General features: G+C 41.5%; 1 protein-coding gene across 2 annotated transcripts in view; it reads right to left on the minus strand.

The window, feature by feature from the left end:
• The window catches only part of HTR4 (5-hydroxytryptamine receptor 4), a 168,141-nt gene that overhangs the window by 56,224 nt on the left and 91,776 nt on the right, over positions 1 to 20,141 (minus strand). For both annotated transcript variants that reach the window (XM_032851486.1, XM_032851485.1), the window contains exons 3-4: positions 16,249 to 16,374; positions 14,735 to 14,935 (exon numbers count right to left, since the gene is read on the minus strand). In XM_032851486.1, coding sequence (XP_032707377.1) covers positions 14,735 to 14,935; positions 16,249 to 16,374 — 327 coding nt within the window. The remainder of the gene's footprint in view (positions 1 to 14,734; positions 14,936 to 16,248; positions 16,375 to 20,141) is intronic.

The raw sequence follows: 20,141 nt of genomic DNA on the forward strand, positions 1-20,141 counted from the left end.
CAGGTGTCCTGACCTGGACCAGAGTACAGGGAACAAGGGACCAAAGATTGGGAGAAAGACTCACTTGGGAACTCATTTTCTCTATCTATAAACCTGACATGGTAGCAAAATATAACTAAAGACAATGCAGTAAAAGAATCATGATTAGCTGGAATTCCCTCCATGATCTTGACTTACAGGAAAGGCAAATCATATCAGATTGACAAACTTTTCTGAATGGCCATATTAATAATCATCAAGGATTTATTATGAACATAGAATTAATCATGAATTTGGAGTACATGAAAATATTTTTTCCCAAATTGTGCTCCCTTCCTCATTTCCCGCTGGAGAGTCTAGCTAAGACATTTAGTTTTATCCATTTAATATCCTACCTCCTTTATTTTGGTAATAGCAATCCAAAGCCTTTGGGAATTATCTTTTCTCTGTTGTTTTCATGTTGTTGGGAGAGCAAATGATGGTGCTCCCAATTTTTCTGGCCATGTAGTGACCCAATCAGACTTTCTCCTGGGATTCTGAATGCCATGTGGAGTGATGCAAAGATGGGGAAGTCAGTGGAGGTCGCTTGATACAGCAGCTTCCTAGTGGGGTTGGGTGGTTGGGCAATCATGCTCTTGCCTTTTTAGGTCTTCTTGCTTTAGCTCTTCTTTCAATTAAGTAAGTCACCAAATATCTTTCCAATAAATTCCTTTTTTTGCTTAAGCTGGTATCCCAGATTGAGTTGTGTCCTCTCTCCCTTTCCTAACAGATATGTTGAAGTTCTAACCCACAGTCCCTTGGAATATGACTTTATTTGTACATAGAGTCTTCACAGAGGTAATACAGTAAAAATAAAGACATTAGTGTTGGCCATGATCCCATATGGCTGATGTCCTTAGAAAAAAGGAAATTTGGACACAGATTCAGATATACTCAGAGATGGAGGATTGGAATGATGCCTCTGCAGGCCAAGGAACACCAAAGACTGCCAGCAAACCACCAAAAGCTAAGAAGAGCCAAGGAAAAAATCCTTCCTCTACAGGTTTCAGGGGGAGCGTGGCTCTGCTGACACCTTGACCTCAGACTTCTAGCTTCTAGAACTATGAGACAACACATTTCCTGTTCCAAGCACCTAACTTGTGGTACTCGTTATGACAACTCCATCTAACTAACAAAGCTGGTTTAAGTTAGTCTCTTTCCAGCAAAATTTTCTGCCTCCATAAAAATGATTTTGAATGTCAGACATTTCCTTCATAGATACTTTGTTCTAGGTAAGATTATCTTTGTTTGATTCAGTGTACTTTCAGATCATAGCTCAAAGTTATAACATCCCTTCATCTACCATCCCAAAGGAAGCAATCAAGGGCTAAGTGAAGAACAGATGTTGCCCTATCTTTGCTGTATGATTTATGATTTTTGAGGCTTGGAACAAAAGTTAAATGAAGACAAGATTTCAGGGATTTTGGTTGGGTCTCCAATGTTACAGAAATGCAAAAGTGCAGAAGACAAGGCAAAATTAAGTATGTTATGGGACAAAAGGTCAGTTTGAGGAAGCAGGACATCTTAGCTGCAAAGAGACTTTAAACTTCCTTATGTGGATACAGATATTTAGAAGGTCATGCTGGGAAGACAACAGAATGTGCAGAAGAAGACTTTAGAATAGATAGTCATATTAGCGCTCAGAACATTTTTGTGAAAGTCCTTCTTGGCCAGAGTGATCGCCTCATTCCTACGGCATGATGAATATCTATCTTGTGCACAATAAAATCTCCTCGTGTTCATAGTCGGGGTGGGGGAGGATGGGCAAAATAGGTGAAGATCAAAGGAGACCAACTTCCAATTGTAAAAAAATAACTCATGGGGATGTAAAGGACAGCATAGTGAATATGGTCAATAACATTGCAATAACATGTATGGTGACCAATGGCAACTAGGCTTATTGTGGTGATCATTCGTAAAAAAGTACTTAAGTGTCAAATCACTGTGTCATACATCTAAGTAATACAATATCGTATGTCAACTATACCTCAATAAAAATAGTTATATTTAATTTTTTTTTTAATGATCTCTCCATGGTCTGCTCATCCAGTGTTCTCACTTTATTTGCATTACCTGAGATTACTAGGAGTTCCTGCCATAGAGAAGTAAATAGTGATGGCAGATTTCCCTTTGAAGTTCAACCTCAAGGGGGAATACCATGGATGTCATACACATTTCACCAGTCTTTTCCCTATTTGACCTAAGCAGTAAGTATGCTGGATAATGGATGCCTGAAAGAAGGTTACTTGGACAGCTCATTCCACAGGGGTTAAGGGGGAGGCATCCTTGGTCTCTTGCACAGACAGTTGTAGAAAGTTACTTTCGCATGCTGTGGGGTGGTTGGGTAAGCCTAAGAAAAGTCCTTTATTTCCTACTTTAAAAATCAGCAATCAGTAAAAGGAAAAAAATAATTTTATGTTATTTATGTTATTTGAATTGGATTGGCTAAGTTGGAAGGGGTAGGTAAGGATGCAAAGGAAAAATACCAAACTGTGTCTTGGTATCTGTTTGACTTGAATCTTCCCCTCTATCATATCCAGCCTGATGCTGTCTAATGACAGACATACTTTGATTTTTAAGTAACACGGAGTAGAAAATATGAGGTTTTTATTTGGAACTCCGATCATAGCAGCCACGTGACTGATGGGTTCAAGATTCTTACCAAGGCTTTGGCATGTGTGAGGCAGCTGCCCTAAGTAAGCCACGGCATATCCTTCTATCTTTCTTGATAACTTTCTAATCTTTGCTTTCTAGCAATGAACTGAGAAAAATAAACATTCTCTTGACGTCTGCATTCAAGAATCTAAATTAAGTAAGTGAAAATAAACATCACTGAATAAAATGATTAATAAAAATTGAGCCCGAGTGTTAACTGACTAATGGAGTTTCCTTAAAAATTCTAACCTTTGTTTACAGTTCAGGAACCAGACAGAAATCAGACTGGTTACCTGTTGTGGCTGTTTTTTCATTTCTATATTTGAATTATATTACCCCTGCAAATAACAAAACTATTTATCCTTTCATGAACTGCTCCAAAACACACATAACACCACCACTAGGCAGAAGTAGCTAAATTTGCAAGCTCTCTGGAGATCAGGCAAAGCGCACTGGCTGAGTTTACTTACTGAGGGCTCTCCTTGGATTATCTCATTTAGTCCCCACAGCGACTCCTGAGACAGGAACTACAAAGGCACCGGTTTTGTAGATGAGGAAACAAACACACAGAAGGCTCAGAATGTGCCCAAGGTGAGCACTGAGCTGGGATCTAGTCCAGGCAGTTTGACTCAAAGGCCAGGACATCAATTTCATCATTATTACTTCACTCTGCCCCCTTCCCGAAGTCCCCAAGGGATGGTTCTATTTTTAAAAGCCACTTTAGAAACAATCAGAAGCGCTGAATCTCAGAACTTGTAGGATCCTCAAAATCCTGAAATCCCCAAATCTTCTCTAAAATGAAGTGCATCCAGACCTGGATTCCCAGGGACGGGGAACTCACCATAGCCCACTGCGCTACTTTCTAAACTTAAGACTGTCCTGAAGTTAAGAAAGTTCCTTCCACAACTGATTCTCTTCAACCTCCAGCTTCACCCTCTGGCTCATTTGTACATTTCTTTTTCTTTTTTTTTTTTTTTTAAAGATTTTGTTTATTTATTTGACAGAGAGAGAGAGAGAGAGAGATCACAAGTAGGCGGAGAGAGGCAGAGAGAAAGGAAGGGAAGCAGGCTCCCCGCCTAGCAGAGAGCCCGATGTGGGGCTCGATCCCAGGACCCTGGGATCATGACCTGAGCCGAAGGCAGAGGCCTTAACCCACTGAGCCCCCCAGGTGCCCCTCATTTGTACATTTCTATCTCGAATTCTTTTTCTGCATAATACTCCTACAGACATCTAAGGAGAGTTTTTATATTTTTCTGAAGTCTTACTTTCTGTAGGAAACATACACCCAGTTGGAATCAACTCAGGTTGGTTTGGCTCACCAAGGGGTACTTGGCAAGGTCTAGCGACATTTGTTGTTGTCACAACTGGGAAGGATGATGCTATTGGCACCAGTAGGTAGAAGTCAGAGGTGCTACATGTCTCACAATGGATAAGACTGTCCCTCACTCCACAAAAAACAATCACTTAATTTATAACGTCCACAGTGGTGAGGTTAAGAAAGCCTGGTTTAGAAGGAGTGAGGTGCCCCAATAGTATGGCCTCCGTTTCCTCAGCACATGCTACAGTGTGCCACTACCAATGAGATCACAAGACTCCCATGCATCCTCTGAAGACCGGAGAAGACTAGCACGTTGCCTTCTGCCCTGCTCACCGTAACTTAATACAGCCTGGGGGACACCTGGCAGTACAAGACACCCGCACTCCCTCAAAGAGCTATGATCTATGACAGGGGGTGAGAAAAGTCCACCTTACCTGATTTATAAGATCCAGAAACGTTTGCTTCGTTTACCACTATATCCCCAACACCTCGTACAATGCTCAATAGAGGGGATGTTCACAGAATGGGTTGAATACATAATAAACCCGTAGTCACTACCATTTAAAATAAATTCCATTACAATGTGGGACCAAGTTTTTGGGATGTAAGGGTCATATTTGGTAGAGGGATGGAAAAGTTTTCTCCAACAAATGTCTTTTAAAGTGGACACTAGAGCCTGGGTCAGGATGGTAGAGAAGAAATTGTAATCCATGTACTATAAACAGTCTGGACAAAGGCCTGAAAACAGAAATTATATATATATATATATATATATATATAATTTATATATATCAAAAATATATAATTTATATGTAGTACATAAATAAATTTGCATTATATATTAAATGTACAAATAACTATATATTTATATTACATATATATTTTTATCATATATAAATATATAAAATAAAACCATAAATCTATATCCATGTCTCCACATAGCCATATAAACGTAAAAAGAATACAAGTTAGCTGGACCACAGAGTGTTTGTAAGGACATAGAAAAAAATACATTTAAAAAGTCCGGCTGAAAGGCAGTGGTTCTCAGACTGCAGCATGCAACAGAATCGCCTGAAGGCTTTGCTGAAACAGGTTGCTGGAAGATCTGAAACCAGGCCCAAGAATTCGCATTTCTGTTATGTTCCTGGGCGACGCTGCTGCTGGTGGTCTGGGGACCCTGAGAACCACTGTCTCAGAAGTTTTTGCATGTTATGCCAGGATGAGTCACCAAAAGTTTTTGAACTGGAAAATGTCCATTGCAACCAACATTGCTGCTTGCTCCACTAAAGAAGGTGAGTTACAACAAATTCAGGAGGAAGGATTGCTGGTTGATAGGCTAGGTGGGCAGTGCTCATCAGGGAAAGCAGTTTTGTCTCATCTTAGGATAGATTTATCTGCAATATCTGTTTTCCACACTTCCTTTGGACAAGTCCCATTCTTCTTTAATTAGAATACTTTTACAAAGCGGTTAAATGAATGTTTAAGTGACAAGTGAGGTTCCAGATGGCCCGGATTAACTAAGATGTGGCATGAGTTTTTGCAAAGAAATGTCTTATGCAAAAACATTTCAAACTATTGCTTATAGAACTCCATTAAAATCCCCTTTCATACACCAGCCACCCGCTTCCCCAACTGCAGCCATGTGTAAATGTGTGCTCAAATTGCTTTTAAATGTCTCTGGGGACACAATTTACTTTGACAACTCTTAGAAGACAGTCATGTATTTTAAGCTCCATGCTAATCTCTTCCCCACTCGTCCTGCAATTAAGGAAAATTCTTCCTCCTCACTTCCTGCCATCCAACCACAGGGAAAGCAGAAGGAGCAAGGAGAATAACTTGGAACCTTAGATTCTCAGAATTAGAGGAGATTTGAGCAGTCAACTCTATGTCTTGATCTGGGTATCAAGTCTCCCTGCCTTAACCGTTTATTAGCTCTATGGTCTCAGGATCAGTTATATGACCTCTCCACGATCCAGCTTCCTCACATGTAATGTGGGAATGACTGTGTCCACCTCCTTGTTTGACAGTCAGAATTGATGACAAAATGTTTTAAAATAGAAAGATCCTTTTTTGCAATATAGTTATAGTTCTTCAAGGTGTTTGTGTTCTGGTGAAGAAACTTGAAAAAGTACTTTAGTTCATTGTTAAGCAGTTTCCTTTCTTTAAATTAAAATCTTTTTATGACATTAAGTGATGATGGCATAATAAGACTTACCATATAAATGACACTGTTTGAGAATTTCACATTTATTTACTATTTAATTAATAAATTTTTAAAAAAGAAAAAAAAATAGAAAGATCCTGGCACATAAATATTAATAAATAATAGTTATTATTTTTACCTCTATGCCTTCTGACCTTTTATGTATATATCTAATATCTAAGCATATAAGTATATATACTTATATGTGTGTGTGTATGTATACATATACAATATACGTGTGTGTGTGTATACATATATAATAAATAAGTAAAAGATCAGAGAGTATATATAGATATACACATAAATATATATGAATTCAAATAGAATCAAATGCATTTTGGAATCAGGGGCTCTAAATTATTTAACAAATAAAGTGGAAGTCACTTGGTTCAACATCTCTTCTGGCAGTCAATTATAAGAAACAAAATGGTGAATGAGTTGGCCCCTAAAAGTGAATGGAAGCATTGAGACCATATTGGTTACAAGCAATGAATATGATTATGTGTAGTATCTTCTTATGGACTTAATCCAGGCCCAGTTCTCCTACCTGAAAGGATCGAAGGCAACATCCTAGACGATCACTGAGACCAAATGTCTAATCAAGATCAACTACAGAGAGAAGTATCAAGTGCATGAGAGAAGAGACAAAGTAGCACCTGGCTGCTGAGACCCACGTATCGCAATGGGATCAGGAAGACAAATCTTTCATCACAGACTTACCCACCATGGTTCCTAACTCATAAAGTGCAAGCTAGTGGTCTTTAGGACTTTGGACTAAGGGGATAGAGAGCTCCACTGAATCAGTAAATTTATTAGTTACAGGCGCATTTTTGCCTTTAGCAAGAAAAGCAGTTTTAGTCCCAACTCTTTCATGGCTATTCCTTCCAACATTTGACAAATCACTTGGTGTCTTTGGGTCTGTTTTCTTATATGTAAAACGGAATTAATTACAACTTAGTTTTTGTAAGAGGTTGTAATTGTGTTGGATGGCCACAAATACTTTGACCTTTCCCATCCACAAGTGGAGAGCCCATCCCTTCCCTTGGATCTGGGCTGTCTTGTGACTGCTGCAACCAAGAGTTCATGAAAAGTATTGTATGCCGGTCCTGAGACTAATTTTTAAGAGGGCTCTTGGTTTCTCAGAGCCTCTTTAAAAAAAAAAGAGCCCTGTTAGATTTCTTACATGATTTAACATGAGATCATGTATAGAGACCTCGAACCCAGGTAGACAGGGAGAGGGGCCCAGCTGAGCCCAGCTTTCCAGATGACCTCACCAAAGTGCTATGTGATAAATATGTGATAAATTGCCTTGGACCCTCCTAGGCTAGTCCAGTCTCCAGCTAAAGACCACCAAGAGACTTTAGCCAAGCCCAAATTCCTGGTGCACAGAATTGTGAGATCTAATAATAATACACTGTTGTTCAGGCCATTAAATTTGTGGGCAGATGTTATATAGATAAACACAACAAGTAAACAAGTAATATATAGTCTGGTTTAATTGTGGGGTTCAGTTAAATGTGGCTGGATCACTCGTGGGTGGGAGCTGAGGTAGGAAAAATAGACTGAGGACATGTTGGGAAAAGCACTGAAAGACAAGGTAAGAATTTAGCCTAGAGTTGATAAGATGTCACTGAGAAACCTCTGGGACTTTGCACATGCTGTTTTCTGGAACCTTCTTTCCCCATGCCTCCTCTTCTTCCCTTTACCTACTGACATGTGCATATTCCACAGATCCCAGCCTCACCGTTACTTCCTCCCAGAGCTTCTGCTCTGGAGGCCAAGTTCTCCTTGATTTCTAGGGCCAGCATTTTTACCATAATTCCCTATTAACTACCAGTATTCCCCTCTAGACTAAAAGCTCTGTGATTCAGAGCTTTTTCTGGTTATTCACCACTGCACTGCTCTGCTCAGCTCCTAGCAATTAGCAAGTGCTCAAAGCATATTTGATGAAATGAATATAAAAATAAGAGTTCATATCCTCTAGCATGAGATTCACTCAACAAACATTATTATTATGTACAAAGCATGAACCAGGCCTCGGAGAACATGTGAGAAGGGGAAACATGATACGCTTTACACTTCCTTACAGAAGCACATTTCAATCTCACTGGGAAAACAAATGTCACTGTGTGACACAAGTTCACAATGACAGCCACTTTTCACGTATATGTTATAAAACTGAGCGGTGCTACCGGGAGAGCCTGAAGACGTGCGGACATGTTTCTCTCTAGCACAGGATGAAATACGCAATCTTTGAGTCAGAATCCTATGTTTAACAAGTAAACCTGTTTTAAAAGAAAACCTGTGAATAAGAAATGGTTGGAAGAGTTTTTGCAGATAAAACTCATCAAGTTCTTGGGCTGCCAAGGGAAAGGGTGGCAATTTGGTATCAACGAGGAGATCTTGCAATGCTGTAGGGAATAGTATACTGGGTGAAGCGAGACATTTTAAAGGGGGTTCGCATTTGATGCCAAATACAGGACAAAGTACAGCACTGATGAGGGAAAGGGGATCAAAACAGTTAAAAGTCTAAAAAGTTTGGCCTATGAAGCCAGTGGAAGGATCTAGGGATGTTTGGCCTAAAACAAGAAGAGGTGGGAATAGCAAACCTTTGTCACGTTGTGGAGGCTCCATAAAGATATCTGCATGTCCTTCAACCAGCTTAATGGAAGCTGACGTCTGCTACTCTTGTCTGCCCACATCCTTCTTCTGGAGGGAACTGCTGTTCTCCCATGCCATACCCTTCAGGTAAACCTGACAGCCACGTCGCCTCACTTCTGCCCAGCAACCAGGTGTATCGTCCCACCATGGTGATTAGTCAAGACAAGCGTTCCTCAAGCAAAGGCTGCCAAAGTTCTTCCATGAGAAAGAGCATTTAGGTTTCTGCTCTCGCAAACTCATGGGTTAAGGATGGTTTAAGACTCATTTTTCTAACCCCAGTCGAAGACTGAATCCAATAAGAACACAGCATAGGGACAGAGAGGACAGACAGAAAGACAAGAACACAGAGAAATGTACAGAGAAGGAGAGGGAGACAGAAGAAAGAAGAAAAGGCAGACACAAGCAGGAGAGGGTGACAGAGACAGACGGAGAGCGCGAGTCTAGATGGCATTGTTCAAACACTACTGAGAGCCATGTCTGACGCCAGCCTTTTTAGCTAACCGAACCAATCAATTTATTTTCTGTCACATGCTGCTGAAAAAGATCTCACTAATATATCATTTGAGAAGCGATTCAGTCAAAACGCTACATTCAGAAAATTCATTGGGATATATACAGGGAAAGCCCTTCTCAAAGATTTATTTAAAATATAAATAAAATATAAATCCGTTTGAGTAAACTAAAAATATATTCACTGAAGTCTGCTTCTTGCATATAAAATGACTAGTTACAGAAGGGAGCTACTAGTTATGGTGGTTACCTCTGGGGTTTTCAGCTGTGGAAGTGCAGGGGGAAAATGGAGACCTTTTTTATGTTCTTACTTGTAAACTGATGGCATTTTTTTTTTTTTTTTACAATGCCCAGGTATTACTGTCGTGCTTGTTTAAAACTGTGATGATTAGAAAAGAGGCTGCTGCAGGGGGTCAGGTAAAAGGTCATGACCTGGGGTGGGACCAAGGAAGATGGATGGGAGGGTCAGAAGGAAGTAGAGGGTGCTGACCCTCTAGGAGATGGTGAGGGCTCCCACGGCGGGGTGGGGGGAGGGGTGAATCCAGGGCCTCCTGTGGGAAAGCAGAGGGGACACATTGGCCAGAAGATGTCTGTGCTCTCTGCCTTGCTCAGACCTCAGAGGGAACTCTTAGCCTAATGTCAGAATGTTCTCAGTGACTTGAGATTGTGCTGGTCCAAGGAGCACTTTCAGTCAAAGGCTATTATGGATACTCCTACATTCAAGAAGTGTCAACATCTAGCAAAGGGAAAACTGAAGTTTAAAACTTGTATTTTAGAAGTTAGTAAGAGTGATGTCTCCCGACCCATTATCAGTTGGATAATCTAACTGATTATCCAGTCTGGCCAGGACCACTCCCAACTTGGCCCCCCTGCCCCCTGCCCATATAACTCTTGTTATTGGTTTCGTGCAATTTCATTCATAATCAATCTCTCTCTCTTTCTGTCTCTACCTGTCTCACACTTACTAACGTACACCTAGATATAAACATCTCTATATTTATTTTACAGAAGTGGAATTATTCTGAACATTGAAATCTGACACTTGTTGTTTTTTGTTTCTGCTTTTGTTTTTTCCAAATAATACACCAGTGGTCTCTTTCCAGGTCAATACACATAACTATGTCCCATGGTTTTTAGTGGCTGGATTAGAACCAGTACTCTATGACAAATACTTGGTTTTCATTCACCACAGAACCTCAGATTAAAAATAATCAACTGTACTATAATGCTTTTAATGCAGCTTTCTGGTCTCCCATGACCCATACTATATGATGCATGTAGTTTAATTATGCTTCAGAAATGATTTTTAACAAGGCAATAAACTTTCATTAATAGGATTCAATTCTCAAAGCACCAGGAAACACAGTGGATGGAGCACTGCAGTTGGGAAAAAAACATTTTATAATATTAATGGAGTCCTACATCTTGCTTTAATCCAAAGGTCTGCCATCCCAGTAGAATTAAGAATCACAGTCAGCATTTTTGCCTGGGAAGCACTACCCTAGATTTCAAGATCAGTTGTCTCCACAGACTCAGGGTAGTTCCAGAGAGGAAGACAAAACATTTTGCCAGGAGTCACATCTCACTAACACACTCACTCTGTGCTCTGGCTCAGCCCAGTCCAGCCCAGACTAACTGTCGGCTGGGAGGGACACAGAAAAACAGAAGTTAGGGCACCTGGGTGGCTCAGTGGGTTAAAGCCTCTGCCTTCAGCTCAGGTCATGATCCCAGGGTCCTGGGATCGAGCCCCACGTCAGGCTCTCTGCTCCGTGGGGAGCCTCTCTCTCTCTGCCTGCCTCTCTACCTACTTGTGATCTCTGTCTGTCAAATAAATAAATTAAAAAAACAAACAAACATAAGTTAGATGATAAATAAAAGCATACTCTTCGAGACTAAGATGTCGTGTTGTCATGTTCAGGGTGGACCTTCCAGCACAATGAGACTATTGGTTTAGGGACAAGAGATGCTAGAGACAATTGGCAAATTTCCCAGGCTCCTTGAGGAAAATGAACCAAATGAAACCATCTGACTCCATCTTATTTATGGCACTGGAGGTTTTGATGTCCACTATCAGAGACGGAACTGGAACCGATGGTGGCACAAAAAGAGGATTTTTAAGAGTATCTCCTCAAAAAGAGAGTGTACTGAATACTCTATTTGTTGAACAGTGTTTTCCAAATACCTAAATCAGTATTTATGTAATTAGTAGTCAATTGTTAATTTCCCCATTAAAAGGGGGAAAAAGAAAAGTTCCATGAGGTTAGGACCCTGTCCTTATTCATATCCTTGCACTTTTTCCCCTCAGGGAAGATATTCCACATATGAGTAGGATATAAGAAAGAAAACAAAACAAAACAAAACAAAAAAGCAAAAACCCCTAAGACTCTTAAATACAGAGAACAAATAGGGAGTTGCCAGAGGGGAAGTAGGGGGCAGAGATGGGTGAAACAGACAAAGAAGAAGAAGGGGTACAAACTTCCAGTTACAAAATGAATAAATCACAGAGATGAAAAGTACGGCACAGGGAATATAGTCAATAAGATTGTAATAATATGTAATAACATGACAGATGGTCACTATACTTATCACAGTGAGCTTTAAATAATACACAGAATTGTTGAAGCACTGTGTGTATACCTGGAAGTACTATAACATGGCATATTAATTATACTTCAATAAAAAAGTATACATGCAAAAAAATTAAAGAATCAATTTATATCACAATTGCACTAAATTTTATAAAGCAGAACTGGTTTGATGGGGTCAGAGACAGCTTCTGGAAGGAGGAAAGGATTGAGCTAAAATCTGAAAAACAGGCAGGAAAGGAGGGGACAAAGGAGCTTTCCAGGCAGAGGGCGGAGCTAAGGTCTTGGGATGGCTGAGCACAGAGCACTAGAGAGAGAAAGGGGGCCAAGACAGCTTGCAGCCCAGAGAGTGAGACCAGTGAAGGGCATCAAGTGAGGCTCGGGACAGAGAAGGAGACAGATGGCACAAAACCCTACAGGCCAAGGAGTCTGGTCTTGATCCTCAGTCTGATGACAGCCATTGAAGGGTTTCAGGCAAAGAAGCAACAAGATCAGAGTTGCATGGTTGACTCTGGCAATGAGCTCTTACAAGGTGTGAGCAGACTGGAGGAGGATAAAGTAGATGTGGGGAGAACAATTAGGAGGTTGCAGAGGTGGCTTATGCAAGAGATGGCATTAGTTTGCACTAGGATAATAAAGATGGGGAGAAACAGAGTTGGATCTGTTTAGGAAGGAAAATCAGTAGGTCTTACTATTTAAATGCAGGTGATAAGGAGAGACCACATTAAGAACAACTACTTGATTCCTGGATGATGCATCTGCTGGAGCAACTATTCCCTGAAGAGGTCCAAGTTCCATAAGCAGGATCATGAGGCGCACAGACAGTTGCAGGAAACTGAAATTAATATCCACTAGCATTGTCAACGGTGCCTAGCCGGGCTGGTGCTATGCCTTGGGGGACTATCTCACTTAATCCTAACTGCAATTCTGTAAAATAGATGCTATTGCCCCCATTTTTAGAGATGAGAAAACTAAGACTCAGAAAAGCTTAATAACTCACCACCATTCTTAGAGCTGAACATTAGTGGAGCAGGGATTTGAACCCAAATCTCTTCAGTCCTACAGCAGATGGTTCTTAACGACCAGCCCATCCTGCTTCATGACAGCTCCCGCCTACTCCTGACAGTTAATCTGGAACTCTGAAGCCAAATCTCCCTAGGGAACCTTCAGTCCTTCCCTCAGGACTGCTCAGAGTAAATTTTCCATATCAGGGAGATGATTCTTCACGCACCCCCCCCCCCAATTCTTCACTCCCTATTCAGCTCCTTTTCTTTCCCTTGCTTTTGCCCCAAACTGAAGGTTACCTCCAGGTGCCACGATCCCCCCAGCTTTGCCTTCTCCAAGTTCCTGTAACACTTCCCGTCTTGGCACTCATTTTGGCAATGATCACATGCAGGCTAGCCTGTAAGATTTCCATGCATTTTCTACTCCTTGGCATTTCATTTCTTTTCATGCTGATTTCCATGTATAGAGTGACTGTCCTCAAGTCTTTCATGGACTGAAGTCAGATTGTTGTAAATAAGCTGATAAACACAAATTTCAAACCATGAGAGGCTATGGGTCTGGATGCCAGCCAGCAGCCAGATTTACCAATGTCACTGTCCATGGCTAGAGAGTTTCATCATATGCGCATTTAACTTCAGCACATTCAACTATGTGTTCTTGGTAGATCAAGAGAGAGAAAGAACTCACATAATTTAAACAGAGCTGGCCATTACACTCCCATTCCAATCAATAAGCACCTGTCCCATGGAATAGGAGATGAATCCGGTGTTCCTGCAGCTGCTTTCAGGCCCTCAGGATCTTCCCCAGAGTGAGTAATTCCCTGGACAGACTCTGATTTTCGTGTTTAAAGACACATATTTTGGATACATCATAATCTCTAATTTTAGTCAACTGCTTTTCCTATCACCCAATTAAAGAAACAGCGACCTATCCCTAGACCGGAAAAAAAACTGGGTTTTTTGGACTCTTCCAGAGACAGGAAAAGTTTGTCCCTGCTCATTCTGATAACATGTGACTCGCACACCACACCTTCTTTTGGGAGATAGCCCTAAGATACAGATACCATGGTGGTGGCCTATGATCCTAGAATCATCTGAGTTTTAAATTGCATTCTGCTTTTACTACTGAATACAAATGCACAGGAACTAATACAACTGACAAATTTATATCTCAAACAAATAAGGCAAAGATGGAAATCATTAGGCCTCCTGAAGTCAAATGTGAAGAAAAAGAACAAAATCTGCATGCTAACCCCTCATCCCCCAAACAAGCAAATATTCGAGATTTTATAATTAAGTTTCTGGAAAAGACTCCCCAAGTTGCATGCACATAAAATCATAATACAGACACGTTTTGGGGGAGGAGGTAATGTTTAAACATGAGACTATCCTTCTGAACCAGCCCTGCTACCTACAGGGCTGGTGTATTGATTCTTACTCCCTCCGAGTTTTGATCACACCATCAGTATAAAATGTAGAGCTCTAGGGTGGGTCTGATTTCCACACATTAGCCACCTGTCACTGTCTAGATTGCGAGCTCCCCTTCAGGTAGGTTCTAAGCCTTTCAAATCTCTGTGTTTGCAGGACCTGAGAAAGGGCCTGACTGAAATGGAGCCCCCTGTAGAGACTGGAGGGTGGGGGAACCCATGAGTATCCAGATTTATCTCTCTGAGATTCATCCCTTCTAAGGAACTAGGGAAGAAAGGAAGGTGTGGGCCAATAGCCATCAGGTCCCTGCCCCCAGCATGGAGCTCTGCTGTGCCCATTGCTCTGCCCTTACCGATCCAGAGAAATGCAGCACAGGTGAAAAATTGATGCCGTCGTGAGCAGGACGTCTAGAGATGTCCGGACGAGGCAAAACATCTCCCCATAAATCCAGATGTCTTGAACCAGCTCAATGGCACCGAAGGGCATCACCAGCACCGAAACCAGCAGATCCACGAAGGCGAGAGAGACAATGAAATAATTGGTTTTTATCTTCCTGTGAGTAAAAGCAGGGGGAGGGACAAAGGAAAAGAGGGGAGACAGGAGCACAAGAGGGGAAAAAAAAAAGGAGAGGGAAACAAAGAAGGGAGCGAGACAAAGGGGAAAAAAGTCAACTGTGCAATGCATTCTGTTAGATTCCCTTTCCTTCCTGTCACACGGCATGCACGGTCCAACCACCCGACTTTTCCAGACCCTCTTGCCCTCTTGCACCCAAATCACTCCATCTTCTTCCCTGAGGCCACACAGGCTGGATTTGAGCTCCCCCATGCATGGAATCCCTCCTGAGGGCATAAGGAGGAGAAGGCTGTCCTCTCTCCCCACCTGCCCTTCCCTTTAGGCCACGGCTTGGTTATTCTCAGGGGACCCTCCCAAAGGGCCTTCCTCACAAACAGTGTCAAATTCCACTGTATTCCACTCCGAGCCTGACTACTGTGTGCCTTGCATTTGTGACACTGGTCAGAATCGTGCTTTTACACTTTCTTGGCATCATCCCTGGATTTGTGCAAGCCTTGCTTAGAAAGGAAGGCCACAGGTCAGGCAGGACCACATCTTTCATGTCCCTTTACGGCCTGGAGGCCCTCGATCCAGGCTGAAGCCTAGAATCACCTGGTGAATTTTTATAAATATCAATGTCCATGTCTCTCCCCAGATCACTTAGTTCAGAGACTTTGGGTGACTAGCCCACCCACGCACCAACACCCAAGGGTTTCAGATAAAATAGAGGACACCTAGTCAAATTTCAATTTCAAATAAATAATGAATAACTACTTAATATAAGTATGTTCCAAATACTACATGGGACATACTTATACTACACATTAGCAATTTTCAAAAGGTCTTCAAGTGATTTTAATTGCAGTTGGGTTGAGAGTCATGAAGTGGAAAGAGCAAAAGACATAGGTTTAAGATTAGTCACTGGGCAGCCACCTCTTTTCTGAACCACTGATAAACCAGGGAGGTTAGATTAGATATGAGGTGTATATATACACCTCATATCTAATATATATGCGTGTGTGTGTGTGTGTGTGTGTGTGTGTGTGTATCTCACACCTATTACCAACCCCCTGCCAAAACCCTAAGTTGAACACAGGAAAAAAGATGGGACAGAAATTATCATAAGCACTTACACTGGTTATGTTAGTCATGGGGAATTATGTGTCATCTATTTCCTGCTCTATTTCACAATATCATTTCCCTTTCATAATTACAATTGTAATGGAATTCATAGGTCAGATCCCAACTGTCCAGGGAGAGCCTAGCCTAGAATTCTACCCTGATTTCCTCCTGAGGTGTCCTCCTGCTACTCACCTGAGCTGCCTGTCCCTGCACACAGCCACCATCACCAGCAGGTTCCCCAAGATGGCCATCAGGATAACCGCTGACAGAAACGTGAGCAGCACGACCTTCTCCACTGACCCAAAACCCTCCTTGGAACTGAAAGACACATATGCGCGGACACACACACACACACACACACACACACACACACACAGAATTAAAGGAAACTCTGAGACACGGGAAAGAAAATCTTTTCCCTCATTTATTTTCAGGAAGGTAACTTTAACTGAGCAGCTGTAATACACATTTATTGTGTACCTCTTGTATGCCAATGTCTGTAACTGTCAGTTCACATGTTATACTAGTTAACTCCTCCATTAAGTGGAGGAGGCTCAGAGAGGGGAATTAACTACCCTGAAACTGCAGTTATTCCCCATCAGAGAGCGTGTGACTTTCCTTCAGATCACTTACTTCAGTTGTGCTCAGAAATGTATTTTGTTGATTCCTTCCCCAGCTAGAGTGTAAGCTCCATGAGGCAGAGCCCTTGTCGGTGTGATCCACTGATCAATTCAATTACAGTGTATCACTCACATTTGTCAGATGAAGGAAAGATGGCATTGGATGAATGAATGACAGTAACTTGGACCAGGGTCTGCATGAATACTAGGGCCACCTCGTCTCCAGAACCCTGTCCCTGTCCATGTAGAAGCTGCTGTGTATAGGCGGCCTGTCCAAGGGAGAGGTCATGGCTTGAAGATTATTCTAATAAAGTTGACCTGAATAAACAGATCTCTGATTCTGGGAAATCCATCGCAAAGACGGCAGCCAATCAATATGCCCAGGGGTTCCTTTCACTGCCCTGAATCCTATTTCTTTCGGTGCCCAACATCATAGCTCAAATCTGTGTTCTTGTCAATTTCAGCATCTGAGTTGGTCCTATAAACCCTGCCCTCCAAGTGTAAACTCAGCATTTTTTAAAAATTTTTTAATTTTTTATTTCTTTTCAGCGTAACAGTATTCATTGTTTTTGCACCACACCCAGTGCTCCATGCAATCTGTGCCCTCTCCAATACCCACCACCTGGTTCCCCCAACCTCCCACCCCCAGCCCCTTCAAAACCCTCAGATTGTTTTTCAGAGTCCATAGTCTCTCATGATTCACCTCCCCTTCCAATTTCCCTCAACTCCCTTCTCCTCTCCATCTCCCCTTGTCCTCCATGCTATTTGTTATGCTCCACAAATAAGTGAAACCATATGATAATTGACTCTCTCTGCTTGACTTATTTCACTCAGCATAATCTCTTCCAGTTCCGTCCATGTTGCTACAAAAGTTGGGTATTCATCCTTTCTGATGGAGGCATAATACTCCATAATGTATATGGACCACATATACTTCCTTATCCATTCGTCCGTTTTTATTAATTTGGAAGCAAGTGTCCCCAATAATGAAAGCACAAAATCTGCAGGTTATTAAGAAGCTGTAAGAAAAAGGTTTACTTTTTTAGTTTTATTTTATTTTTTCAGTGTTCCAAGTTTCACTGTTTATACACCACATCCAGTGTTCCATGTAATATATGCCCTCCTTAATACCCACCACAAGGATCACCCATCTCCCCACACCCCCCTCCAAAACCCTCAGTTTGTTTCTCAGAGTCCACAGTCCCTCATGGTTTGTCTTCTCCTCCAATTTTGCCTAATTCACTTTTCCTTTCCTTCTCCTAATGTCTTCCATGTTATTCCTTATGCTGTAAAAGTAAGTAAAACCATATGATAATTGATTTTTTCTGCTTGACTTATTTCACTCAAAAAATGGGCAGAAGACATGAACAGACAGTTCTCCAAAGAAGACATACAAATGGCTATCAGACACATGAAAAAATGTTCATCATCACTAGCCATCAGGGAGATTCAAATTAAAACCACATTGAGATACCACCTTACACCAGTTAGAATGGCCAAAATCAACAAGACAGGAAACAAAAAGTGTTGGAGAGGATGTGGAGAAAGGAGAACCCTCTTACACTCTTGGTGGGAATGCAAGTTGGTGCAGCTACTTTGGAAAACAGTGTGGAGATTCCTTAAGAAATTAAAACTAGAGCTACCCTATGACCCTGCAATTGCATTATTGGGTATTTACCCCAAAGATACAGATGTAGTGAAAAGAAGGGCCCTATGCACCCCCATGTTCATAGCAGCAATGGCCATGGTCACCAAACTGTGGAAAGAGCCAAGATGCCCTTCAAGAGATGAATGGATAAAGAAGATACGGTCCATATATACAACGGATTATTATGTCTCCATCAGAAAGGATAAATACCCAACTTTTATAAAAGTTTTGTTTTTAATAGAGTAGTAATGAAATTTTCTTCTTTAATGAAGTTTCAAAAGGATCTCAAAACTTCCAGACCCAAACCCTACATTATAATATGGAGAAATTGAGGCCAAGAGGGGAGAACTGAACTGTCAACATATATTAATGTCTGGTTTGGGAGAAGCTGCTTGTCCTGTGAGCCCCCCAATGGAAACACAGGGTCCCAAGATACAAGAAACAGCTGTCTTTATTGAGCTACTTCGACTGAAAACCAAGATGTGCCGGCCCCAGATAGCAGCAGCCCACCAAGTTCTAGTTCTGGCCCCCAATTTTTTTCCATTAGGCATGGAAGACAAGGGGCCAATTGGAATAAGGACCCAGCATTGCAGTGGTTGGAAAAGCAGCAACTTCCTCCACTCTGCTGACAAGTGTTTTGATTGACTGATTGAAGTTGTTATGGCTAAGGGTTCAGGAAAAAAAATTCAACCTATGTTCATCCAAATCACTCCTCCATACTTAAGTTCCAACTACCATGTTAACAAATATTGGACAGGGAAGATTTAATTCAGAAGGAAAAGGCTTCAAGAGAGTGATACCCCAAACTAATCTGATCTTAGACCATGTGAATGCAGGTGAAGTGTCTATCAAAGGAGGTGTCAGTGGTTTTTCTCCTTGTCCTTCTCTGAGGCTCTGACTGAGAGCCCTTTTGAAACATGCCCGGCACCCCCTCCCACCCCTCACCCTCACTCAGAGTCTCTGTACTTGCTGTGCCTTCCTCCTGGAATGCTTCTTCAGTGGCTGCCTTCTTCTTGTCCTTCAGGTCTCAGAGTAAAATTAATCCCTATTAATGTGCCACAGCCAACAAACATTGTACATTTTCTTTATAGCACTTGTTATCTGAAATGACTTCTGTTGTTGATTATTGTCTCTGTCTCACTCCCACAGAATGACTTTGGTTCTCTTTTCACCTCAATTCCCAGATCCTAGCACGGTGTCTAATCTGCAAATTGTGTGTACAGGTATGGGTAGTACATGGGAAGTACTCAATTATTTCCTAATTTAGTGAAAGAAAGACAATGTATTCATAAGAGTGAAGTTTATTCATCAACGTCTTTGAAGACTGGCTGTAGGTACAAAGGTTTTATCTAGAGAAGAGAAGACCAGCAGAGAAGACACAGAAGCCATTTTTAACTAACTGAAGCCCTGTCATTTGAAATAAGAGTAGATTTATGCATTCATTCATTCCACACTATTTTCTGACACCTACTCTCATTAGGCATTGTTGTTTATCTTCTAGAAGCAGAGATATGCAAAACAGAGAACAGACAATGAAGAGATAAATGAGAAACTATGTGAAGTATCAGCCAGCGATACATATTATGGTAAAAAATCTAGGAGGGAGTGGAGGACAGGACTCCCAGAGCGGGAGGAAAGGCTGGCTATTTAATAGGAGTCATCCGAGAAGGTACTGTGATAGGGTTGTAGCAACTGATGTCCTGCAGGATATGGAACTAAGTGGGACCAATGGTCAGGCTGGAAGCAGTGGTTCTCGACTTTGGTTACACATTAAGACATATACCTTGTGATTTCACGCACACGTGGAATTTAAGAGA

This window comes from Lontra canadensis, unplaced genomic scaffold, assembly GCF_010015895.1.
Source record: "Lontra canadensis isolate GAN:19392208 unplaced genomic scaffold, GSC_riverotter_1.0 scaffold5, whole genome shotgun sequence".
Taxonomy (NCBI): domain Eukaryota; kingdom Metazoa; phylum Chordata; class Mammalia; order Carnivora; family Mustelidae; genus Lontra; species Lontra canadensis.